The sequence below is a fragment of the Raphanus sativus genome, chromosome 7 (assembly GCF_000801105.2).
Source record: "Raphanus sativus cultivar WK10039 chromosome 7, ASM80110v3, whole genome shotgun sequence".
NCBI classification, from domain to species: Eukaryota; Viridiplantae; Streptophyta; class Magnoliopsida; order Brassicales; family Brassicaceae; genus Raphanus; species Raphanus sativus.
Genome location: NC_079517.1, coordinates 16,856,869 through 16,882,282, shown reverse-complemented (window position 1 = coordinate 16,882,282; position 25,414 = coordinate 16,856,869). Strand labels below are relative to the sequence as shown.

General features: G+C 36.8%; 4 protein-coding genes and 1 non-coding gene across 8 annotated transcripts; 3 read left to right on the top strand and 2 right to left on the bottom strand.

Moving 5' to 3' along the window:
• Positions 1-1,468: 1,468 nt before the first annotated feature.
• LOC130498048 (uncharacterized) lies at positions 1,469-5,101 on the bottom strand. Its single transcript, XM_056991392.1, has one exon. It carries the CDS (start codon positions 5,099-5,101, stop codon positions 1,469-1,471), a length of 3,633 nt encoding a protein of 1,210 aa, XP_056847372.1.
• A 2,063-nt stretch (positions 5,102-7,164) lies between these two features.
• LOC108816896 (scarecrow-like protein 27) lies at positions 7,165-9,424 on the top strand. The gene has a single exon (XM_018589456.2). The coding sequence runs from the start codon at positions 7,458-7,460 to the stop codon at positions 9,273-9,275; it is 1,818 nt and encodes a 605-aa protein (XP_018444958.2). The 5' UTR covers positions 7,165-7,457; the 3' UTR covers positions 9,276-9,424.
• A 5,420-nt stretch (positions 9,425-14,844) lies between these two features.
• LOC108816900 (vesicle-associated protein 1-2) lies at positions 14,845-17,324 on the bottom strand. The gene is made up of 8 exons (XM_018589460.2): positions 17,154-17,324; positions 16,993-17,063; positions 16,835-16,916; positions 16,630-16,745; positions 16,378-16,536; positions 16,233-16,283; positions 15,678-15,755; positions 14,845-15,234 (listed from the first exon to the last, which is right to left on the bottom strand). The coding sequence occupies exons 1-8, from the start codon at positions 17,200-17,202 to the stop codon at positions 15,118-15,120; spliced, it is 723 nt and encodes a 240-aa protein (XP_018444962.1). The 5' UTR covers positions 17,203-17,324; the 3' UTR covers positions 14,845-15,117.
• Positions 17,325-21,926: 4,602 nt separating this feature from the next.
• On the top strand, positions 21,927-24,430 carry LOC108838438 (uncharacterized). Of its 4 annotated transcripts, none has more exons than XM_056991032.1 (3): positions 21,928-22,159; positions 22,255-22,449; positions 22,877-24,430. In XM_056991032.1, exon 3 carries the CDS (start codon positions 22,961-22,963, stop codon positions 24,275-24,277), a length of 1,317 nt encoding a protein of 438 aa, XP_056847012.1. In that variant the 5' UTR covers positions 21,928-22,159; positions 22,255-22,449; positions 22,877-22,960; the 3' UTR covers positions 24,278-24,430. The 4 variants fall into 4 exon arrangements, with proteins under 4 accessions (XP_056847015.1, XP_056847014.1, XP_056847012.1 ...); XM_056991033.1 differs by having other exon boundaries at positions 22,250-22,449; XM_056991035.1 differs by lacking the exon at positions 22,255-22,449 and having other exon boundaries at positions 21,927-22,112.
• A 123-nt stretch (positions 24,431-24,553) lies between these two features.
• On the top strand, positions 24,554-24,635 carry TRNAS-GCU (transfer RNA serine (anticodon GCU)). Its single transcript has one exon. It is a non-coding gene; the product is annotated as a tRNA-Ser (tRNA).
• Positions 24,636-25,414: the final 779 nt, after the last annotated feature.

Genomic DNA, 25,414 nt, shown 5'->3' with positions numbered 1-25,414 from the left:
TTTAGAATTTGCAAAATTATTTATTTAAAGTTTTAAGATGTTTTTTCTCTAAATTAAAACTTCAAAATTAATTTTAAAATTATTTATAATTTACTCTTTGATTTTTATATTTATCATAATTAATTAGATCCACAGAACTTTTATTAAAAACTAGAATATATATAAAACATACTATAACAATATTAATTAATAAAATTTACACTACAGTAAATAGAATTACATAACTAAATATTAAAATATGTGTAATTATTTTTGTCTTCATGTACTTTTTAATTTTTTTACTAAGTTTCTTTTATAATATTTTTGCTCTTTATTTCTAGTTTAAAAATAATATAAATTTTATTTTAAAATTTTTATTTAATTTTACATGTAAAAGTTCAATTTATAGAAAATAATCTGAAAATTAGGAGATATAAAAAATTTAAAGAACAAAACGAGAAACAAAAAACACTTAAGAATCATAAATATAATATGTAGTTAAATTTAAAAACCAAAATATAAATAAAATGATGAAATTTCACATCATCAAAATTCTAAATTTGGAATTTTAAATTTTCTTTTTGGAAAACAAAAACGTCTATACTTTATCGAAAAGATCAAATATTAATTAAGAATTTAGAAGTTTTTATCCGATAATCATATTAGATTCGAGTAAACTATAGATTTAATAATAAATTGATTGGATTTAACCCTTTGTACATTATTTAATACTTCTAGTAATTTTGTAAAAGGAAAAAAATTAAATGTATAATACTCATGTACTATAAGTCTTTTTTTTTGTCGGGGTCTGGGATTCGAACCCCAGATTTGGGTGTAGAAGCCTTTAAACCTTGACCATTAGGCCACAGTGCTTCCATAGTCATGTACTATAAATCTATAATACTAATATTTTCTTTAACTCCGGTTGAGTTTAGCCGGCTAGAATATCTAGCATCGTATCTATTTAACACTAATATTTAAATAGTTATTATATAATTAGTTTAATTTATGAACATAAATTAATGATACGATTTACAAAGCTATTGGTGAAATATATATGTTGAATACACTATTATGTCATTCTTTCTATCTATTAAGATACTCATATATATCACATATTATCACTGATTTTGTAAAGAACGATTAAGTTTACCTAATTTTAAATCCCTAAGGGCATCTTCAACCCTATTCCATTTTTTCTTCCAAAATGAAGTAAAAGTGAATATGGAGTAAGGATTGCTCCAACCCAACTCTATATCTTACTCTATAATAGTGTTTACTCCATAAATGGAGTAATCTAATTTTTTGTTTGTTCATCACTCCATTATGGAGTGAAAAATGGAGTATAATTAGAGTATTTTTACTCTATTTTCACTTTTACTCCATTTTGGAGAAAAAAATGGAATATTACATTGGAGATGCTCTAAAAAAGCTTATTAACTACTACTTTTTTTTTTTTTTTTTTTTTTTTTGTCGGCTGCCCAATGTACTAGATCAAGTGGGGTCGAGACGAGTTAATCCTCCGGGGAGCATCTCCGTCTGTCCGAGTCTGACCTATATGGGAAAATATGTAACCTTTCCTCCTAGCTTCCTTTGCCAAAGTATCCGCACGACCATTTCTACTTCTAGGAATATGACTAAGGGTCACATCCTCGAAATTATCCTGTAGTCGGTGGAACATGTCGAGCTCTGTTGCGAAGGATGGCCATTCTTCCGGGTTTGTGGTCATGTCTACTAGGTCCGAGCAGTCTGTTTCGAACCGTATCGATGTGAACCTCCTCTCTTGCATACATGAGATTGCCCAGAGTAGACCGTCCATCTCAGCATGGAGTGCTGAGAGGCTCCTAGTACAAGCCCGTAGTCCAAACATCTCATTTCCGATATGATCCTTAAGACTCCACCCTAGCCCACTAACACTGCCAGTATTAATCCATGATGCATCAATTTGGCATGTAGGAATTCGGGGTGTCTCGGGATTCGTCTCTATCGCTGGGGTGTGAGGGTCATCCTGATCCTCATCAGTTTGATCCTTTTCATTTGCCTTCCTCCAGCAGTCTGCTTCGAGGGATGCATGTTGAAGAGTATCCATCGGGGAGACGACTTTCCCATTGAAGAGTTTGTCATTCCTCGCCTTCCAAATGTACCAACAGATCCATGGGAAGGTATCGAATTGTGGTCTCGAAGGAGCCACCTCTTTTCTCTCCCAAAACAGAAAGGTCATGTTTTGGTAAATAGATTTACTCGGGAAGTCACCCGGAATGGACGGATAGTCCGATAAGGCCCAAACCTGTAGGGCTGGGGGGCATTCAAACAGAAGATGATTGATCGACTCCTCTGGGCCAGCACATCTAGGACAACTCCTATCGGTGCCCAAGTGTCTATAAGTGAGCCTCTCTGCCGTCGCCACGCAACCAGATATAGCCTGCCATAAGAAGTGTAGTATCTTACTTGGCGCCTTAATCTTCCATACATGACTTTTAAGTCTCGTGGTACTCGGTTCTCGGACCTCGGTGCATAGATCCATTTTCGTCGATTGTAATAGATCGTACCCCGACTTGACTGTGTACGCTCCTGATTTTGTGTGGTTCCAAGCATACCCATCCATAGCAGAAAAATGGGAGGGCTTTATCCCAAGTATCAACGGTATATCTCCTGGATGGAAAAATTCTCGTAAAAGTTGTATATCCCATTCCTTGGTATCATTCCTAATAAAGGACTGAACAAGAAGTTGGGGTAATCTGTAGACTATGTGTTGGGCAGGTCTTGGTGGTCGGGCCACTGTGTCTGGGACCCAAGGATCACTCCATACCCTCGTATCTCTACCTGTTCCAATTGTCCTTCTCATGCCCGATATGAGCAAAGGTTTTGCTGCCATAATACTACGCCAGCCATATGAAGGCGAGTATATCCGTCGGTCGTCAAAGGGAGAAGAGTCGTTATAGTATCTCCCTTTTAGAACCCGCGCCAAGAGAGAATCTGGGTAATGTATCAGCCGCCATAATTGTTTCGCAAGAAGTGCTAAGTTGAAATCATGGAAATCTCGAAAACCTAATCCTCCCAAATCTTTAGGAGTACAGATCTCATCCCATGCTATCCAATGTAAACCTCTGCTGTTTTGTTTTGAACTCCACCAGAAATTAGATGTAGTACTCCTGAGTTTATCGGTAATGCCTTGTGGGAGCAAATAACTTGACATGACATATGTCGAGGATGCTTGAGCCACTGCTTTGATCTGCACTTCTTTTCCTCCTTTAGAGAGAAGTCTCGATGACCAATTGTTAACTCGTCCATTAAGTCGATCCTGTACAAAGGAAAACACTTTCATTTTTGAGCCACAAATTTGCTCAGGTAACCCAAGGTACATTCCCATGCCACCTTCCGAGGTAAAACCTAGAACCTCTTTTATATCTTTTTTCAAAGCCGCCTCCACCCGGTTGCCAAAGAACATAGAAGACTTGGACGTGTTTATTCTCTGTCCCGATGCCTTCCCATAGATATCTAGGATGTCTATGATCTCCTTGCATTGGCTTAATTCGGCTTTGCAGAAGAAAAGACTATCATCAGCAAAAAGCAAATGTGATATCCTCGGGCTTGCTCTAGCAACGCGGAGCCCAACAATTTGCTTCTCTAGTTCTGCTCCATTAAGGAGTGAGATCAATGCCTCCGTGCATAAGATGAACAAAAAGGGGGACAAGGGGTCTCCTTGTCTCAAACCTCTCTTTGGGAAGATTCTTCCTCTTGGTTGTCCATTGACTAAGACTTGATATGAGACCGATGTGACGCAACACATAATGAGGTCAACAAGTCTTTCATCAAAGCCCATCTTTAACATCAAAGCCGCTATGAAGCTCCATTCCACTCTATCATATGCTTTGCTCATATCTGTTTTAATAGCCATAAAGTCTTCTCTGCATCTTTTGTTAGTCCTTAGTGCGTGAAAGCTTTCTTGTGCTACAAGAATATTATCCGTGATTAATCGTTTTGCTACAAACGCCGATTGTGTCTCTGAGATCAATCGCGGAAGAATCCTCTTAAGTCTCTTGCATAGTAGCTTTGAAATAATCTTGTAGCTAACATTGCAAAGGCTAATTGGTCTGAACTCTGTCATATCTCGTGGTTTCTTCTTTTTGGGGATAAGGCAAATATTCGTCTGATTTAATAGCGGGTCGAAACTGCCTGTGGCGAAAAAGTCCTTCACAAGTTTGATAATGTCTTGGCCCATCTCGCGCCAGAATCTCTGGAATAGTTTGCTAGTCATGCCATCCGGACCGGGGGCTTTATTCGGGTTAATATCAAAAACTGCCTTTTTAATCTCCTGTTCCGACGGTTCTTCTAAAAGCAATCTATTGTCGGACTGAGACACTTTGCCAGAGATAAAACGAAGAGAGGCATCTAGCTCTGTCGATATGGAGGAAGAGAAGAGATCTCGAAAGTATTGAACAGCCACGTTCTCTACTTCAATTTCACTCTCAACCAGCTTCCCATGTTTATCTTTTATGCTGATGATCCGGTTTTGGGCTCTTCTCTGGTTTGTAATCGCATGATGGAACTTTGTGTTTCTGTCCCCGTGTCGGTGCCACTGATTTCTGCTTTTTTGTTCCCAAAAAGAATTTTCTTCTTTAAAAGCAACGGTTAACTGTCTTCTCAGTTCCTCCAGATCTGCGGTTGTGGAGTTTTCATCGTCTTGTACCAGGTCGATTTTGTGTTTCAGTTCTTTAATTAAGATAGCTGAATTTGTCGGGTTTTGTTTTTTCCAAGAACTAATTTTATTTCGACATGAGGTAACTTTTTGATGAAAATTCCTCATAGGAGCTTCATCAAAATGTCCCCATCCCGATAGTACCGCTTCTTTAAATCCCGGTTTACCAATCCATCTCTTATCGAATCTAAAATTCTTTTTGGTCCTCCTGACAGTAGATTGTATCCTTGCTAGTACCGGTCTATGATCTGATCCCCATAATTGTAGGAATTCTACAACAGAGTGGTTAAATATGGCATGCCATTCTTCATTCGCCACTGCTCTATCGAGTTTACACTTTACTTTTCCTGTTTGTCTTCTTCCCACCCACGAGAAAGAATTTCCTTTATATGGAAAATCAAGCATCCCACAATTTCCTAGCATGTTGCGAAAAGGAAGAAATGAGTTCTCCGGGCGACGTCGTCCTCCCCTCTTCTCATGGTTCCCGGTAATTTCATTAAAATCTCCAATCATAAACCAAGCTCCATTTCGTGTTGTACTCATGCGTGACAATCGTTCCCAAACATGGTCTCGATGTCTAACCACAGGGTTTCCATACACGAAGGTCATAAAGATCTCATGTCCTTCCAACCTGGTTTGAATGTCAATCATATGATTATCCGCATATAAAATAGTAACCGATGGATCATCCATATAGAAAAGTGCTAAACCTCCGCTCCGACCAACCGGGTCAACAGTACAAACATGATCAAATCCAAAAGAAACTTGCACATCTTGCAAGACATTCCGATTGTTTTTAGTCTCCGAGAGAAAAAGAAATCTAGGTAAAAAACAATGATAAAGTTCAGTGAGGTGCTCCTTTGTAAAATTTGCACCCACACCTTGACAATTCCATGCAATTGTATTCATTTGGGAATCTTGGGTGGCCTGCTTCCCACCTTTGTAGTTTTGGTTTTGTTCTTGTGAGTAGACTCCTCTTTGTCTCTGCCGTGCTGCTTAATTACGAGCCCATTTGTTGATTTCTGGCCCAGTGACTGTCCATCTTTTGCTTCTTTTGATTCCTTAAGTTTTGGTGAAGCCCGGCCCATGAGTAAGTTCCTCTTCCTCAGGGACAAGCCCACCGCGTTAGGATTAGGAGACCCTTTCTTCTTTTTGAACGGTGACCGTAGAGCCTGTTTTGGGTGAGGAGAGGCTGGGTTGTGGCCTAGCTCAGAGCTGGATTCCGGTATATCAGTCAGTTTATCCCCACCATCAGGTTATCGAGATTATCCTCCTGCTCGGGAGCTTCTTCTTCCTGTTCCACCGAATCATCTAGAGCCATCAGGGGTGCGATTTCTTCTATCTTCTGGTTCTCATAGTAGAGTAACTCATCTTCTTCCATAAGATCATCATCATCCTCGTTAAAATTATCACCATCGATCATCCAATCTTCCTCTTCCAAAATCTTCTCCGCATGAAGGTCCTCCACTTCGCTATTCTTTCCAATAGCTTCCTGGTGAGAAATATCTTCCTCTTTCTTATCACAAATTGCCGTTTCCTCCTCTTCCTCCACAGTTAGTTCATACCAACTCTTCTTTTTAATTTCATCATTGTTCGCAGGTAGTAGGGCTTTTGTCGGGGATCGCTTAAAAGCCTCTGCAAACTTCAGGCTTTTCTGTGCAGAACTCACCGACTCAGAGGATTCAACCACATCTCCCATTTTCCCTTTCAATTCGAATCACCAGAAGATTTTCCTTGAATGTTAAGTCTGAAGGGTCTTTCCCGCACATGATCGGGAGAGGAGTAGATTTGTTTTGCCATTTGAGGGAGCTCCAGAGCATTGGTGCTCCCTCAAATGGCAAAACAAATCTACTCCTCTCCCGATCATGTGCGGGAAAGACCCTTCAGACTTAACATTCAAGGAAAATCTTCTGGTGATTCGAAATTGAAAGGGAAAATGGGAGATGTGGTTGAATCCTCTGAGTCGGTGAGTTCTGCACAGAAAAGCCTGAAGTTATTAACTACTACTTTATCAACTACTACTTTGCTGTTTTGAAATTTAAGTAAATAGAATTAGAGCAACTAGATTTATAAATACCTTTTTATGTTTGCGGTCGAGCCCACATAAGGACCATTTAACCCATTTGAAGGTGGCAAGGGTAATTTTATAATACTATACAAGGCAACATTCTTTTTTTTTTTGTCAACTGGTCACTTTTGGACCTTTTTAATCCTCAAACTGAGGTAAGTGGGGGTCGAACCCCCGACGTCAGGGCCCGAAGGCAGAGCTCAGCAGCCACTTGGCTACGAACGACCCGACTACAAGGCAACATTCTAAAACAAAACATTTGAAAGGTTATTGCCAAAACTCAAAGAATAAGACAAATGTGTTGACAACCAAAAGAGAGAGTAGAGCCACGCGCTCCATTTGCGAAGAGACTAGACAACGATGTCACGAGAACACGGTACATATGTAGATAACTACATCTACAGACACAAGCCACACATAGAAGAAGGAGAGAGAGAGAAAGAAAGCTTAGCAAGCATTGATGAAGAGCACTTTTTAAATATTGCACGCATCCACATAAACAGCATCAGAGAAAAAAGAAAAGAAAAGTGATTTTAAGGGAAAAAAAGCAGAGGCGCCAATTACAAGTTTTGAGCTTTGCATGTGTTTCTTTCTATCTTCCGTACATTACCTCTGAACATAACCTCTCTCTCTCTCTTCTTCTTTTGTTGTCTTCCGGTTCTTGAGATCGCTCTCTCTCTAGGTCTTGTTTTTTTACTGTGTGCTGAGGCGATGCCCTTATCCTTTGAAAGATTTCAAGGGGAGGGGGCGTTCGGTGTTGTTTCTTCTCTCTGTTCAGATCCTCAGAAAATCTGGTTTAATCAAGACAAAACCGGAGCAGGACAAGATCTTGGTTATGTTGTCGGTGGTGTTTTACCGGAGCCTACGTCTGTGCTCGACGCTCTAAGGAGTCCTAGCCCTCTCGCTTCTCACTCTTCAACCACCACCACCATGACTCTCTCTTCCTCTCACGGCGGTGGTGCCGTCACCACCGCCACCACAACCGCCGGCGATGATAAATGTAGTCAAATGGGTCTAGACGATCTCGACGGAGGTCAAGAACAGAGCATCTTAAGGCTTATCATGGACCCGGGTTCAGCTTTCGGTGTTTTCGACCCGGGTTTCGGACTCGGATCCGGGTCTGTCCCGGTGAACGAGAATTCGAATCCTCTGTTATCTTGTAGCTTCCCGTATCAGGAAGAGTTGATGTTCTCTAACCCACCGTCATCTCCGCCGGCGAAACGGTTTAATCCAGGATCTCACCAACCGGTTTACCCATTTCCGGATCCGGATCCGGGTCACGACCCGTTTCTCGTTCGTCGTCAGCAGCAATTCCAGTTTCCGTTTCAGTTCCACCAGCAACAACTTCCGTCGTCCTCTTCGTCTCCGCCTCCGGTTCCGGCGCCGGGAATGGCCGGCGATGACCAAACTGTCATCATCGAGCAGCTGTTGAACGCGGCGGAGCTAATCGGAAACAGTAACAACAACGGCGACCATACCGTTCTCGCGCAAGGGATATTGGCGCGGCTCAATCACCATCTCAGCTACAGCAACAACAATAACAACAAGAACCCTCCGTTTCAAAGAGCGGCTTCTCACATAACCGAATCTCTCCTCTCACTCATCAACAACGCATCACAACCGTTGATCTCACCAGAGAATCTAATCCTCCGAATCGCTGCGTACAGAACTTTCTCCGAAACGTCGCCGTTTCTTCAATTCGTCAACTTCACGGCCAACCAATCGATTCTCGAATCATGCAACGACGAGCTAGGGTTTGATCGGATCCACATTATCGACTTCGACGTTGGATACGGAGGACAATGGTCGTCTTTGATGCAAGAGCTTGCGTCGAGGAGAAGAAACGGAGCTTCGTCTCTTAAGTTAACAGTCTTTGCTCCTCCTCCTTCGACAGTCTCCGACGAGTTCGAGCTCAGATTCACGGAGGAGAATCTCAGAAGCTTCGCCGGAGAAGTCAAGATTCCGTTTGAGATCGAGCTGCTGAGCCTCGAGCTTCTTCTAAACCCAGCTTATTGGCCTGTCTCTCTCCGTTCGTCTGAGAAAGAAGCAGTCGCGGTGAATCTTCCCGTTAACTCCGTTGTGTCCGGTTACCTTCCGTTAATCCTCCGTTTCATTAAACAGATCTCTCCGAACGTCGTCGTTTGCTCGGACAGAGGATGTGACCGTAACGACGCGCCGTTTCCCAACGCTGTGATCCACGCGCTTCAGTACCACGCCACTCTGCTTGAGTCTCTTGATGCTAATCAAAGCCAAGAGGATGAGAGTGTGGAGAGGTTTTGGGTGCAACCTTCGATTGAGAAGCTGTTGATGAAACGACATCGTTGGATTGAAAGATCACCGCCGTGGAGAAGCTTGTTTGCACAATGTGGGTTTTCTCCGGTGGGTTTGAGTCAGACTGCGGAGGCTCAGGCGGAGTGTTTGTTGCAGAGGAGTCCGGTGAGAGGGTTTCACGTTGAGAAACGACAGGGTTCACTTGTTATGTATTGGCAAAGGAAAGAACTTGTTACTGTCTCTGCTTGGAAGTGTTAGAAGAAACCAAACGAATCTAATGTTTTTCTTTTTATGATTTAATTTCTCTTTGAATGTTGTTATGTTGTTCAGTGATGATGTTCTTTAGTTTCAACTTTGGTGTTAACATTTTAAGGAAGTAAGGATATATAAAATCTCCTTTTGTTGGATTTTATTTTACTCTTTGAGGTTATACTTATATCTCTTATCCAAAAAACAGAAATCTCAAAAGAGATAAGAGTTAAAACATTCAACCTTGGAAGCTCCAAAACGTAATGATAAAACCAATTAGCTATCCAAAAGAGATAGAGCTATTCCATTGTTTTAAAAATGTCCAATGATGTTTAGAGAATGGTTGATGTTTGTTTTGACATTTCTTAAGTAGGTTTTAATTTTATTGAAAATTGTATAACTAATTATTTCACAGCTTTTTATAATTAATTGAAATATTTTTAATATATCTTAATAGTTATGTTTCAATCAAAACATCAAACAAATGGAATATTTGTTTTTAGTATCCTCAAGAGTATACATTTGAGTTTGAGTATAAACAGACTAACTTGGACAATTTAATCTTGGTCTGGTTCTAATTTCTTACTCGAAATAGACTTGTGGAAAACTCTGTTTAAGAGCCTAATTTGGTGTTAGGGTTATACATATATATCATTACATGTATCTTGAAAAAGTTACATAATATATCAATAAAACAATTATATTAGGCCTTTAGAATGTCATGTAATACATAATTAGTGAGATACTCACGGTACATGCAATGGAAGATACTGTCGTAACACATTCCTAAGTAAAGATTCTAAACTAAAAGTGGATAGCTAATTGGTTTTATCATTAGGTTTTGGAGCTTCCAAGGTTGAATGTTTGTTTAATCGTCTCGGGTACCTAACAGATTTCTTTTAATGTTTGGCCATGATAAAGTTTTTTTTTTGTCATAAAAAGGTTACGACTTTAGTTTGCGTACAAATTGTATATACTAATGCAAGGATTAAATGTATTCGTAAGCTTTTTAGCTTTGAGGTATAGTATACCTGTTCATTATTGTAATACGACTTTTGTTTGTGAAGTCACATGGTCCTAAAGTCATCTGTGCTTAATATTATACAATCTCTGTGTTTTATATGTTAACTAAATTGGACGGTCTTGATTTGCACCAACCGCTTCGTTAAACTAATATCGATCTAGTTTTATGACGCCGGTGTAGAAAATTAATAGTTTCTTAATCATGACCATAGTTCATATAATAGCTAGAAACGTGTAATTTTGTTGGTTGGCTGGATTAAAAAAACAAACAAGGCCTGTATATCTTTTTTTTTGTTAAAAACAAGGCCTGTATATCTATTTATATCAATTATTGTCGTCTTTGTTTACTACTATGATCTATATCTAATCCACTAGCATCATACCTAACTACTATAACATTTTAAAATGTTTCTTTACCAAACAATGTTAAACTTTGTTCTGTTAATACGAGCAAACATAAACGAAAGAAATAGATACTTAGTTGTTTTTTAATATTAAAAGTTTGGTTGTGATACCTCTAGGCTCTAGTAGCGGATCGAGGTTTGCATGTTACTTTGTATGAAATGTTTTTGTTTTGGTTGCCTAATTTCGAAATTATCAGCTTTTGTTTTTTTGCTAAATAGTAAATATCATTTCAGAAATGAAATTGTTGAGACTTACAAGATGTGATGAACAATCTATAAGACCTCTAGAACTTACTTTCATGGCAAAAAAAGAAAAAACATGAAAGCAAAAAGCAATCAAACTTGAAACCGTTCAGCTTTGGAGCGAACAGGACATCAAGTAATGATACAAACTTGTAGTAACAGGATGGAAGGTTGAACCGAGACAGGCATGTAAGAGAGACCGATGCAACTAAAAACACGAGGAACACTACGCTGGCGGGAAGCTGATTCATACGGCTGCTTGAACCAATTTGCCTTCCTCCGAGGAGCAGAACCACGCCCGCTCAAGAACTGTCCTCAGGTCCGAGCTGGGACAATGAACTAAACCCAAAGTTCGGCAAAAGACAAGACAACAGACACCACGGGTGCTTAATAGCGCTCAACCATCTCGACCGACTCGCCCTCTAAATCGGTACAGAGAAAGGGGCAGCATCACCACCTCCCGAGACTTACTACCTCCTCCAGCCGCACAGTGTTAACCCGAGCTCCAAGAAGACCGAGAACCTCCACAACCTGAGACAATTCAACCTGCATTCCAATCCAAACAACAAGCAACGCCAACACCAACAACAAAGGAGGGGAGAGGAGCTAAATTAATGCATCACTCCGTAGCTAACCGCCTAATCTTGACTTGACGGAGTGACAGAGATGTCTCTATCTCAACCAGTCCGAGGTCCCGGGACCTCTAGCTCAGGCAACGCATACCCAGATAGCCTTTGGAAGCGGAGGCCACAGCGACATTTCTACCGGAAAGAAGAACCGGCGTTGGGAGAGGAGACGATTTCTTCGGTGGTGAGAAGGTTGAAGCAGCGGCACAGTCGCTAGAAGCACCGCGACGAGAACCCCTCTTAACTTCGACGAGTCGAAGCACACCATCTCTGAAGACGGCGACCCGAGACAAAGTCACATCACCAACAGTCTTCACGCCAGAGGTGGATTTGGATGTGGCGGGGTCGACAAGAGCCCTCCCACAGCACCGATTGGCACCGGGGAGGCAGGCGGATCTCGAAACGGCGGAGGACGATAAATTAGGTTTGGGAGAGAAAATAGGGGCGCGTGTTTAGTTTCTTTGACAATATGAAAAGCATCGGCTTTACGTACAGCTTTAGAATTAAAAAGACATATACGTCATCTATACGATATGAGAATTTGAAATAGAAACATAATAACGTAAATCAACATGGAGCCAAACCGACAACAGACACTTTTGTCTCCATGACTGCCAAAGAAAGCTTCAATTCTTTTCTTTGGGAATTAATTGAGAAGCACTGGTTCATGCACACCTACGTGCTTACAAACATTACATCTACTTTTTCTTATTAAAAAGTTTATTTTATGTGGTTTATTTAAGTCTATACTCTATACTCTATAGTAGTAACAATCTTAAGTTCCGATTGTGTAAAAAAGGTTCGGATTTACTTACTTATTTGAACATGGATTTGCTTACTTAAGACATGATGAAAACTCTCGAGTCTTATGTGCTAGAGTATCTCCAACACCACTACGTAATTTATGGAATTGAGTTGGAGATATTCTTATTACTTGATTGTAAATTACTATACTTCTGAAATATATGTCTTTGTTGTAATAGTTTTTAATTTTTTTATCTGTATATTAAAAACTTAAACAATTAACCGCGTAACTTAATAGTTTTATAGTAATAATAATGTTCAAATTAAATTAAATAAACATGATGAAACTATACCTAGTTAATATTTGATTGTAAATAGGAATGCTTACCAAATATATATGATTTAGATTCAAATGAGATTATGGATTGAACATAGTTGTGAAAAATTTAAAATTCTTAAAAATTCTAAAACGTTTGAAATAACCAAAATGACTCTTAAATTTTTTAAAACATTAGAAATAACCAAAATGTTGTGGTATGCTTCAGTTTAATATTTTTAAGGACATCTTCAATCCACTCTATTTTTTACTTTGAAATAGAATAAAATGGAGTATAAAATAAAAATGCTTCAATCCAATTTTATATTTCACTCCATAATTAAGTTTATTTTATAAATAGAATAATTTATTTTTTGTTTGTTCATTATTTTATTATGAAATATAAATAAAATAGAATTGAAATATTTTTACATATTTTAAAGAAAAAATTGAATTCTACTTGAGACGCTCTAAAATTTATCGGAGCTAAACTTCTTTGTAAGTTTTTTTTGTTTGTAAGCTACTTACAAAATCAGGTTGCATCTTAAAGTATCATTAACGATCGTTGCTAAAAAAATGGTGCTTAATTTTTTTTTGAGACTAAAAAAAATAGGACTAATTGCGGGTCGCCACGTATGGTGGAGTCCGCAAACAGTATAAGCGCAGGAGCTTAAATAAGCAACAAAATTGATGGTTGTTTAATTTTTGTGGGGCCCACTGTAGAATCCACCGACTATTATATTATTTTTTCATAAGCACTCTTCCACAAGCTACCAGCGTTATTGATGCTCTAGATGTCTTGCTTAGGCCTAGTCTTGCTCCTCGGCTCCACTAATGTCTTCTTTAAAAAAAAAATGTCTTCCTTTTTCGATCATTTATTCTTTTGATCTGTTTATCTTTAATATTCCCTCTGTTTCATTATGTAGGTAGTTTTAGCCAAATTTTTTTGTTTCATAATATAAGGTGTTTATATGATCGAGAGTAACTTTTGCATTAATTAGATATTGGATGACCAATCAAATAATACATACCTTTTAATTATTGGTTGAATTTGTATATTAAATACTATTTTTCAAAAATAATCATTTTCTTGATACTAACATTTTTAAGTAAAACTACTTACAAATAAAAACAGAGGGAGTATTTTTTTGGGTTCTTTAAAAATTAATTAAGCTACCTTTTCTTTTTTTTTTCCACTCGACTTGAAGTCTGCTTGGGAACAAGAACAACGCATTTTTATGAACCCCACATAATATTAGCTTTCTTTTCTGAAGACCTCTTTCTAGTTTTTTTGTGTGCAGACCTCTTACTGGTTTCTATACTCCCTCTGTTTCTAATTATTTGTCGTTTTAGAATATAATTTTTGTTTCAAAATAAGTGTCGTTTTCGGTTTTAATGCAAAATTTATTAAAAATATTCTTTATTCTATTTTTTTATTGGTTGATATATGGTTAAATGTATTGGTAATAGTGTTTTTTTAATCTGTGTGTATAAAACTAGAACGATGAGTAATATGAAACGGAAGGATTACATTTTACGGCAAATGGGACAATTACTAACTAAAAACTGAAACACAAAACGAAAAAGAAAATCAAACTTGTTTGTTTTGCAGAGCCAGTTATTGCATGTGTACAAATAAAATAAAAACGTGGGTGCAATTGGGCTGATCAGCGTCAATGGAGTGGTGGTAGACCTATCACCATCAAATAATTGCAATTGGGCGTCAATTGTAGTAATAGTCTAATAGATAATTATCAAATACTACTTCTCACTGTAAACAAAATGAGTTCTTAATAATTTATCTAGAATAGTTATTATATCATGGATTTACTAACTTCGAACGAATACCAAATTATTCATATATACAACAAGCTACACCCACAGCCCTTTTGTGGCAACTCCAACTGTCAAAGATAAACCAAACACAAAACTGGTGTTTACATTGAACCAAGAAGCAACGTACTGGTCTTAGTTAGATAATGACCAAGGCTCTGTTTTCCGCATCTCTCAAATGGCAACGCTGAATTCTCACAGCTGCGGGGGCATAAGGGCACATATAAACCGACAACATACAATCTCTGAATCACATACTAAGTAGACGTACGAGGTAGAAATAGAACTAGGGGTATGTTAAACCCCCAGGCCCCAACCATGCTAGAGTCTTGTTCGATGAAAATGCTTATTTATTTTTCTATAATAAAAGAAAGATTAGAAGAAGTTAGTGGAGGAGAGAGAACGAACACACTGAAAAAATGTCTTCTTGATTACAAAAGGATGGAAATTCTAAGTCTTATGATAAACCGTAATTAACAATTCTCTAATGCAACTAGAGTTCAAGATTCAACCAAAGGTGAACTGACGACGAGAAGACAAGAGAGAAGACTGAATGTCCTTTCCGACACAATTTGATTTTTCTTTTTTTCATGTCTTTTTGGTTTGTCCGAGCTACTTTTGAGACTTTGTGGGGGTGGGTTTGTTTTATCAATTCAACGTGATCATGTCCTCTTCATGATGTATCCCAAGATTAGACCGATTAATCCCACCAGAAGAACGTACATGAACGGGATTCCACCACCACTCTGACTCCTCTTGCTTTCACGCTTCAACTGCTCCTGCAATCATACGTATGTCTTTCTTATCAGAGAGGTTCGTGTTTGGCAAAAAGTTAACACACGTTGAACAAACAAAGCTTGTCTGGCATGTATAGAGATAACTGGGTATTGCAAAAGTGAATAAACTTTAACCAAATTTGGTACTCATTTCTTCAATTCTGGAGATATCCTAGTAGCAATTCTATAGCGATTTCAATTCTTAAATGATGGAATAAGTAAAAGGAGGCAACATAAAAATACACAGTATACTGGTCTGATGAAAGATATACAACGATTAAGTGAAGGCCAACGAAAGTGATAAGCTATAGATTATTACTACTAAAGCAAACAAAAAACAGCTGCTTCTCTGAAACCAGAGAAACTAGCTATGAAAGTGCTCGTAAAGATTGCAGAGATTAATAATTAAAAAAAAAAAATACAAGGATCAGGTGAAAGTTCCTTACCAATTCTTGTTGAAGTTTCTTGTTTAGTTGAAGCGCAGAGTTCTTTTCCTCGGTGAGCCTTGTGATGAGAGCTCTCGCCTGAAATCACACAAACCGATAGACGTCAAATCTTACATATAATAGAAATGACCATATCCCACCAACTCCAACGGTCAGTATTTGCCAAGTAGTAGCTAGTAAGTTCGTTGCAAATTCATAAACTGAATAGCACAAAGCTAAAACTACAGCAGAAGAAACCATATTCCTCTAGACCACAGCTATAACATTGGTCAAAACTACAAACAAGGTAAAGATTTTTTACAGTGATAAACAAAACGACTATGGTTCTTTGCCTAAATAAGTTTAAGAAATAAAGTGCACAAATACGCGAACCATTAAAGAAGAATATAAACAGCTCCAGAAAGACCTAACAGAAAAGATAATTCCGTAGTCTGGATGATAAACCAATGTAGAACCCGTAATGGTGTAAATACTCATACACTCTTTCTGATGTAAAGGCAGCCCACTAGCTTCATGAAAGCATTATACAGAAAAAAAGAAAGTTAATAAAAATACCTCAGATGAGTTTTCCTGAGGTTCAAGCCTGTCCACGCTAAATCTTGGAGCCTAAATGCAAGCAAGAAAATCAGCACAATTACCAAAGGAAACGCTACCATAACCTATACTTACAGCAGTTTAATCAGAGAAGGTCTATACTTACAGCAGTAAAATCAGAAACGTTGGCACTGTCAGAGACAGAAGCTCTAGGAGAAGAGCCCTCTTCGGATCCTTCACGAACGGGTGATGGTGGCCGTGGTGGATCAACATAGACAACTCTCAATTTAGTCTCCTCAACTCGATGCCCTGCCTCTTTGCTAAACTGCAGCGCTCATCACAAAACAAAAAGAGTTAAATAATCATAAGCCAAAAACATTAAAAAAAAGGGGGCTCAGAAATGATTGAGAACCAATACCATCTCAGGAGTAACTTCCTTGGCAGTGGCTCCGGGACTGGCCACAACACACTGAAGCAAGAACTTGTCCTTGCACTGCATATCAGCAGGAGCTTCCTTTTGCGCTTGCATCGTCACTAAGTTCCACCAAAGACAACAACAAATCAAAACTCATAATCGCAAACACACCTGGCAGTTTCGTAATTAACAGAGAAAACGATCTAACCTAGAACTTCAGAAGAGGATCTCGGAAGAACAACACCAGTGTTAGGCCTAACACAATACTTCTTCGGATTCGTCGTTTTAACCTAAAAAATGAACCATCGGAAACCCTAAGATACACGGAATCTTAACGAGGATATTCGAATTGTAACTGTCAATCACCTTAAAGGCGACATAATTGTCGGTTTTGTTAGCCAGATAGAGAGACGAAGAGATCTGCTTCTTCAATTCAACTACACAGAAGATCACAAAATCATTTCGATCAAATCGGAAGAAGGCAGATCTATAAGATGCAGAAAGACATGCGAAGATCGTTAGCTTACAAGGGAATTGAAGGTCGATAGGATCGATGTCGAGAAGATCGTTACTCATCCTGATAAGATCTACGACGGAATTTGGTTCTCCGGAGGAGCTAGAGCGTTGCTCGTCGTCGTCGTTGTCGATCGAGGACAGAGATTCACGGAGAGAGAGAGTTTGGATTTTGATGACTGGAGACGATATACCCCTTCTCTAGACCCAAGGTGCGTCGCTGTCTCGGGGGTATAATTGTCATTTTCAAGCAATGACCGAACTCGTTTAAAGAAAAGTTTGACCTGCGAAAACGAGGTGGAAAACCACGACGTCCACGAAACTAATCTCTTTAAATTACTTAATAATCCATTGTCAAAAAATAAGGAAGAAAATTATCATATTAAATTTTATTGAAAGATAAATAGATTTTTATAATTTTAGAGTTAACTAATCATATATTTTGAGTTCAGAGTTAAGGAACTGATTTTTGAATGAAGTTTAAAATTAAAAAATATATATTAAATTTTTAAAAGTATTTAAAAAAATAGTTCAAAAAATTTTGATAATTTCAAAAAATAAAATATGAAAAGTTATAAAAAATCTAATTTCAAAACATAAAATTCGAAATTATAATTTTGTTTTATTATTATTTATATATCTATACATATAGAGATAAAAATACTTTTTGCTAAAATATTTTTGTCATTTTTAGGTTTCTTTTGGTGAAAAAACTTAAATTAAGAAAATTGCACTAAGACGTTATAAAAAAGGAAAATTGTACAATTATCTAATTACTGTAAATATAATGTAATATACGTATGATTAGAAATTCAAAACAATATAATTTTAATTAATTTTTTTAATTATTATTTATATACCTATAAAGCAAAGGATAAAGCCTTTATCAAAACCTGATAAGAAAATTACCCGTATTTTGTGATAAGAAAACTTTGATCATAAAGGGTTTTCCAAAAAAAAACTGATCATTTTTGTGAGGATTTTGTGACAAAACCTATTTGAAAAAAAACATTTAGGAAAATACCCAATTATCTAATTACCATAAGTATAATTTAATATTCTTTTTATTGTTTCAGATTTGGATACTAAACACGGTATATTTTTTCTTGATAATTCATAAAAATATTATTTTCATACCGGAAAATTTTGATGTGCCAAGTGTGTGTACTACCGCGTACAAACATATTGTAACTTATATATCTAAACTATTAAAGGGGAAGTACAAAAAAAAATAGCCCTTAGTTTTCCTCAATAATTACCAACCTGTGCCATTGAAATTAAAATTAGTGTTTCCTTCTTTTCTAAACCGACAATCAGGGTTCCTTAATTATTATGTCATTAGTGTTTCCTTAAATATCATTATTGTTTCCTTAATTATTATACCGTGTAATTATAAGACCATTACTAAGGTGCCGACTGGTTTTCCCGCTACCACCCGCAAACGCAACTTTTGCGGTTTATAGCGGTTGTTGGCTTTTCGAAACAATCACAAAAAACGTTACAAATCGCTTCAAACCGCTCCGAACCTCTTAAAATCAAAAGCTGGTTCCAGCTAGCGTTTGCGGTTGCGGGCGGTTGCGGGAGGGTAAATTTTTTTTCTTTAAAAACAGAATAAATAAAAATAATACTAAAAATATCCAATAAAAATTTTCAATTGAAATAATAGAAATTGTAAAATGTATTCATATTATATTTCAATTTATATTATAAAATTCAAAACTAAAATATTTTCTATAAATTTTTAAAATTGAATAATATGATTTTATAAATATAAATTTTATATTTATCATATTATTATGATTTTTAATATTTTTATAATTACATAAAATGTAAATATTGTTAAATTATTTTTTAACAGATGTTGCGTTTTGTAGTTTACCAGTCATAAGAGTCCCGCAAACGCAACAATTTCTAACAGCTATACCAGTCGTACAAATCTCTAAAAAACGCTTAAAACCGCAACCACCCGCACCCGCAAACTCCCGCAACCGCAACCGCAACCACTGCGGTTACACCAGTCAGGCCCTAAACCACATCCAACCATTTCTATATATTCATTTTATTCAAAAACTAAAACATTGACGTTTGACTTTTCAGTAAACCATATAATTATTCTTCATTAATAAACTTCTACATTATAAAACAGTCAAAATACAATTTATGGTTACCTAAATGCCATTGTATATCATTGATAAAACTTCGAATTTTATTTTGATGTTAAGTTCCTTCATCGAATCAAATTGTGGTTTTTGTCTGCAAAATCAAAACCAGTATATTAACTATATACAAATATATCTTCACAATCTTATTTTTAAATTCAAAATCAAAACAAATCATTTATTATTTTTCTGAAGGAAATTATCTTAGACAATTTATTCCTATATTTAAACAATTATCAAATAAATTCTAAATCTTTTCTTTTTTGGTTTCTAATCTTGCATATCACGTAAAACATTTACTATTAACCTAAAAACATATTACTTTCCACTATATATTCCTATATTTAAAAAATCATGGGCTTTGATTTCTTTTAGACAAATGTTATATTGAACTTTGATTTGTTATTAAAATGTTATATAGGCTTTCATATGGGTTTTATAAATTGTTATATGTTTTGGGGTTACATTTCCAATTGTTTCTGTCGAAATGATTTTTTAAACAAAAATCTATACAAATAAAAATTTAAAATAAGATTCGAATCACAAATTTTAGAGTTTCTTATTTAACAGAGCTCATATATCTCAACTAAATTTCTAATATTATATACTTTATGTTTAGTTTACCAAGTAAAAAAAACTACAATACAATAACAATAAAAGCTCATAGTTTAAAAATGTACATTAAACAAAATAAAAAAATACAAAAATTTCAGGATTCGATAATATATGAAACAATATTGGGATGTTTTTACAATTAACAAAACATGTATTAAACTGAATATACATCCGCGCGGACGTGCGGGTCCAAAATCTAGTTTGTTTCTTAAGAGTGATAGTAAACATAAACAAATATATATGTTAAAAGTTAGTTTAGATATATTTCCAGGTGAAGTGGAATTTGTTTTGGTTAGAAACATGGTGGTTTAAACAGGTCTTTTATGAAGATTTATGGTATTAGTGGTATATTACAATCGGTTCAAGCCTATTGGTGTTCGGATGAACGATCTCTGAAGTCTTCACCAACTTTGGTTTCGTCGATAGAAGGTTTATAGGCTAGCCATAGAGTTATGGGTCTGGTTCTATCTTGTAAGTTGGAGTTTGTTTAGTTCTTCATCGATGTCTGGATTCACGAAATTGAAATCTTGTCAATTGGTGAGTATTCTCTTCTATATTCTTTTTGTGTTTTAAGCTTTGTTTGTTATGTGTTGTTTATTGTTCATTTTTTTCTTTATCTATTTGATTCTTGAAAGAGTATGCTTCTTACCGATTTATGGTTTTTGAGAGATTTTGATTTTTTGCCGGCTCTTTACTTCGGAAAGACTGTAGTCTTTGTTAAGTTATGTATTTCATCTTAAGTTAATATAATCTATTAGAAGACAAAAAAGAGATATCTCCAGGTGGTGTCTATTTTTCACACTTATTTAGTTGGAAAGATATTGCAGTATCTTACTTTGTGAACCTGCTAATTTAACAGAGTTACTGCAGTTGAGAACTTAGTTGTAGGGTTGGACATCATTACTCATTACTCGTCTTAAATTTGCTACTTGATTTGTATCCGCCTTGAAAATTTAAGTATTCAGTATTGTCAAGGTAAGTAACAAATCAACAATTTTCATTATTTACAAGATCAAATCAAGTATCATTATTATTTTTAGTATTTGATTCACTACGCTCACTGTTTACCTCATTACTTGCTATTTGTTACATAATATATTAATTACTTGTTCATATTTGTCTTTTACTTGCATTTTGAATTGGACATATATATCCATTACTCTTCTTATGCTTGTTACTTATTTCGTATCCATCTTGAGTTTTAAATACTTGTCATCATCTAGTCAAATATTACATAGTAACAAGTATTAAAAATGTAGTTATATGACTTGTTTTGAGAAGACATTTTTTATTTGTCTTCTCTATAATATGAACAAATATTTAGTTTAAAGTAATTCACATGTTATTTTTAATAGAATAAGCAAAACAAATTTTCATGTCTATTTCTAATAGAGTATTATTTAGTAAACAATTCTTAAATATTCCAAAAAACTCGTAAATACTTCATAAGTACTTGTAAATAGTTCACAAATACTCGTAAATAGTAAGTAACAGAATAAGACAAGTAATTTGTAAGTATTTAATTTTTAATCAAGTACTAGAAATAACAAGTACTCGTTTTTAACAAGTCAAATACAAATCGAAAATTTTATTACTTGTATATAAGTTAAGTCGTAAATACATGCAAAATAGCAAATATTCGTCTTATGTCCGGTCCTACTTAGCTGAGCCAAAAAAATATTTTTTTCGTTGCAAAAACTTAGTTTACAGTTTATACTAAAACATAAAGGTTAGCATATAAACAAGGGTTTTCACACCAAAAAAATTGAAGGACGCCTAATGAGATTTGGTATTTAACATTTTTTTTTTTTTTTGAAACACCTTATCTAACATTTATAGAAATGAATTCCGGTGTCTTTGGACTTTCGTCCTTTTCAAAAATTTATTGCGAGGTGCACATAATAGCTCGTCTTACAAAAATGATTCTCAAAATTCCCTAGCCGTCCGATCACAAGAGAGCGTGATCATCGCGAGACCGGTTTTTTTCCTAAACCGGAGCGTACCAGATTCCTTCTCCTCTCTCTCTCTTTGTCTCTTTCTTTCTCTCTCTGTCTGCTTAGAGGTTTCGGTATCGGTTTCGTTCGTAATCGAAAGGGAGAGAGTTTCCATGGCGTCGTCAGCTGAAGCTTTGAGCTTGGCCTTCTAGCTGATTGATCAACCATGGTCTTATGATTTTCACCGCCCCTAATCAAGCTCCAGGTCGTTGATTGTTCTCTCTCTCTTCCAGCTTCTGATTTTGTTTTGGGGTAAGATTTGTATCGGTTCCGGGTTTTACTGAGCTGATTGTTGCTGAATCGAGAGATCAATCTGGGCTTTTTTTTCTTTCTTGTTGTTAGAGAAGGTTGCTGATTTCTCAGGCGGGGATTTGAAAATTAGGGTTTTCAGATTGGGGGTTGGATCAGTAATGGAATAATGGCTGGGGGGGCTCTTGTCATGTAATTAGCAACTTGTTCGTAGAGAGACTCAGTTTCTTCATCTTCTCTTCCTGAATCTTAGAATATACCAACTCTGCTCACGTCTGCTAATTGCTTTCACGGTACATATCTCTTCATCTGATTCTGTGTTTGTTTGGAATTTTGAATTGAGGATTGAATCAACTCTTCCTCTACTGTAAAGCTCGAAACTTTTGCTACACCCCATTTGTTGATTCACTTGGCTTTGGCTCCCAAAAGTCTAGACTTTGTGTTCTTGTTTCGGATCTTTACTTGTATATATGTTAATTCACTTGGCCTTTTGCTTTTCTGATGCACGCACGACCTCTTAGCTTAAATGTCCGGACTTTGTGTTCTGTGTGTGTTTGCTTATTTTCTTATATCTGGTGTTTCTTGATTGTCTAGTTTAGATTGATAACTGTGTTGCCGGCAAACAAAGCTAGATTGATTGTTTCTTTGTTTGAAGTTTTATCTAAGCAGCTTGTGAACCGGCTAAGCTTAATACTGAGTCATTGTTTCTCTTCCGTGCAGAGTAATAAAGATCCCAAGGAGTAGACTTTGTTTGTTTACCACAAGTGAAAGGAAGAGCCTTTTTGTTGTTGTTGTTGTTTATTAATGGGTGAGGAGTTAGCTGACACAATGAACCTAGATTTGAATTTAGGGCCTGGTCCTGATGAGTCAGATCTCCAGCCGACCCTGAATGAAACTGTGAATCTGGCTGATTGGACTAATGAGCCGTCTGAGAGATCCTCCGACGCTGTGACGAGGATCAGAACTCGGCATAGGACGCGGTTCAGACAACTTAATCTCCCCATACCAATTCTATCTGAAACCCATATGGCTATAGAACTGAACCAGTTGATGGGAAGTCCTGTAACCGGAGCTGCTTTGCAGACTGGTGAAGGCAGTGAAAGAGGCAATGAGGATCTCAAAATGTGCGAGAACGGAGATGGAGCCATTGGAGACGGTGTGTCAGAGAAGAAAGCGGATGTGGAGAAAAGCAGTGGCAGCGATGGTAACTTCTTCGATTGTAATATATGTTTGGATTTGTCAAAGGAGCCGGTTCTCACCTGCTGTGGCCATCTTTACTGTTGGCCTTGTCTGTTCCAATGGCTACAAATCTCGGAAGCTAAGGAATGTCCGGTCTGCAAAGGAGAGGTGACTCCTAAAACAGTGACACCAATATATGGGCGTGGGAACCATAAAAGAGAAGTTGAAGAGAGTTTAGATACCAAGATCCCAATGAGACCGCATGCGAGACGCATCGAGAGTTTGAGGAATACTATTCAAAGGTCGCCTTTTACAATACCAATGGAAGAGATGATTAGACGTATACAGAATAGGTTCGAGAGGGATTCAACCCCTGTCCCTGATTTTACTAACCGCGAGGCATCAGAAAGAGGAAACGATCGAGCCAACTCGATTCTTAACCGGTTGATGACTTCTAGAGGAGTTAGATCAGAGCAGAACCAGGCTAGCGCTGCAGCAGCAGCCATTGCAGCAGCATCAGAGGATATTAATCTAAACCCGGACATTGCTGCTCCTGATCTTGAAGGAGAGACCACCACAAGATTCCACCCTCTGTTGATCAGGAGACAGTTACAGTCACACAGAGTGGCTCGGATCTCGAACTTCACATCTGCACTGAGTTCTGCTGAGAGGCTTGTAGACGCGTATTTTAGAACTCATACATTGGGGAGGAGCCACCAAGAGCTAAACCATCATTCTCCTGTTGTGGTTGATGATAGAGACTCATTCTCGAGCATTGCAGCTGTGATAAACTCTGAGAGTCAAGTGGATACTGCAGTTGAGATTGATTCAATGGTCACTCTTTCGACATCTTCATCGAGGAGAAGGAATGAGAATGGCTCCAGGGTTTCTGATGTAGACAGTGCAGATTCTCGCCCGCCTAGGAGAAGGAGATTTACTTGAAACAAAAGCTTTCAATCTGTGGAAGATGATGATGATGAGGACTAAGACTGTAACTGTATTTTTCTTTTGTTGCTTGTTGGTTTGTTGTATTTTTATTTGTAATTTTCGCAATAGGGATGGTATTTTTAATAAAAGTTTCTTATCTTTTTTTCATGGGTTATATTCTCTGATTGAACCTGGCAAGTCTCAGTTCACTAAAATGTACAGTAAATCAATAACCTACTTAGAGCATGTTAAGCCGTGATTTATAATAGGCTATAAGTGTTAGGACAACAAGTCGCTTTGGCCGAGTGGTTAAGGCGTGTGCCTGCTAAGTACATGGGATTTTCCCGCGAGAGTTCGAATCTCTCAGGCGACGTTATTTTCTATAATTTAATTTTAAAATGTTGCTTTTCTTTCACGTCGTAGCTCCTAACTTCTTGTCCTCGAACAAACATCCAAAATACTATGAGCAGTGTACATGTCACATGCGCGCAGCAACATCCGACACGTCTATTTGTTCTTTTGAATTATTCAAATTTTATATATTTTCCTGTTGATTGTTTCAGTTCTGGTTAGAACAGAAACCTTATTGTAAATTTACGATATTCTATTTCTTGGCATAAAAGATGATGTAATTAATTAAAATGGTGTGTTCGGGAAAACGAGTGTCGACACTTTATTCGATGAAAGAACTCGAGCCAATAAGATAATGGTCAATTTTGAAAATGGTTATTAGATCTTTTCGTAATTGGTCAATTACTTTCGTAAAATTCATCGAAAGAAGTTGACTTTTGGAGACTCTCATTTCAAAGTTACCAGCTATTTTACTGCTTTTGTTTTTACTCACAAGTCATATGGCACCCACGTATAAGTCACTTAGTAATATAAATTAATTTTTTTATTTTTCTCCTTTTCTTTTTGAACTGAATATTTTTTCTCCTTTTTGTGCTGTTAAAAAAAATAAACATGAAATATAAATATGAATGAGTTTTAGGCTCTGTTTATGTTTTGTGGTGTTCTAATGCTTGTTTTTTACTTTGGTTATGTTTCGATATTTTGTTTTATGTTCTGCAATACACTTTGAAGAGTTAAAAAAAGAAATATAAATTAAGCGCTTGAAAGTTGTAACGCAAAAAACTAATAATCAAATTAGTA

Coding starts and splice junctions, on each gene's coding strand:
- LOC130498048 (XM_056991392.1), bottom strand. CDS start 5,101: ATGCTAGGAAATTGTGGGATGCTTGATTTTCCATATAAAGGAAATTCT.
- LOC108816900 (XM_018589460.2), bottom strand. CDS start 17,202: ATGAGTAACGATCTTCTCGACATCGATCCTATCGACCTTCAATTCCCT. Junction 16,917..16,992: donor ACAATTATGTCGCCTTTAAG/GTGATTGACAGT, acceptor TTCATTTTTTAG/GTTAAAACGACGAATCCGAA. Junction 16,284..16,377: donor ACGTTTCTGATTTTACTGCT/GTAAGTATAGAC, acceptor GCTTGCATTTAG/GCTCCAAGATTTAGCGTGGA.
- LOC108816896 (XM_018589456.2), top strand. CDS start 7,458: ATGCCCTTATCCTTTGAAAGATTTCAAGGGGAGGGGGCGTTCGGTGTT.
- LOC108838438 (XM_056991035.1), top strand. CDS start 22,961: ATGGGTGAGGAGTTAGCTGACACAATGAACCTAGATTTGAATTTAGGG.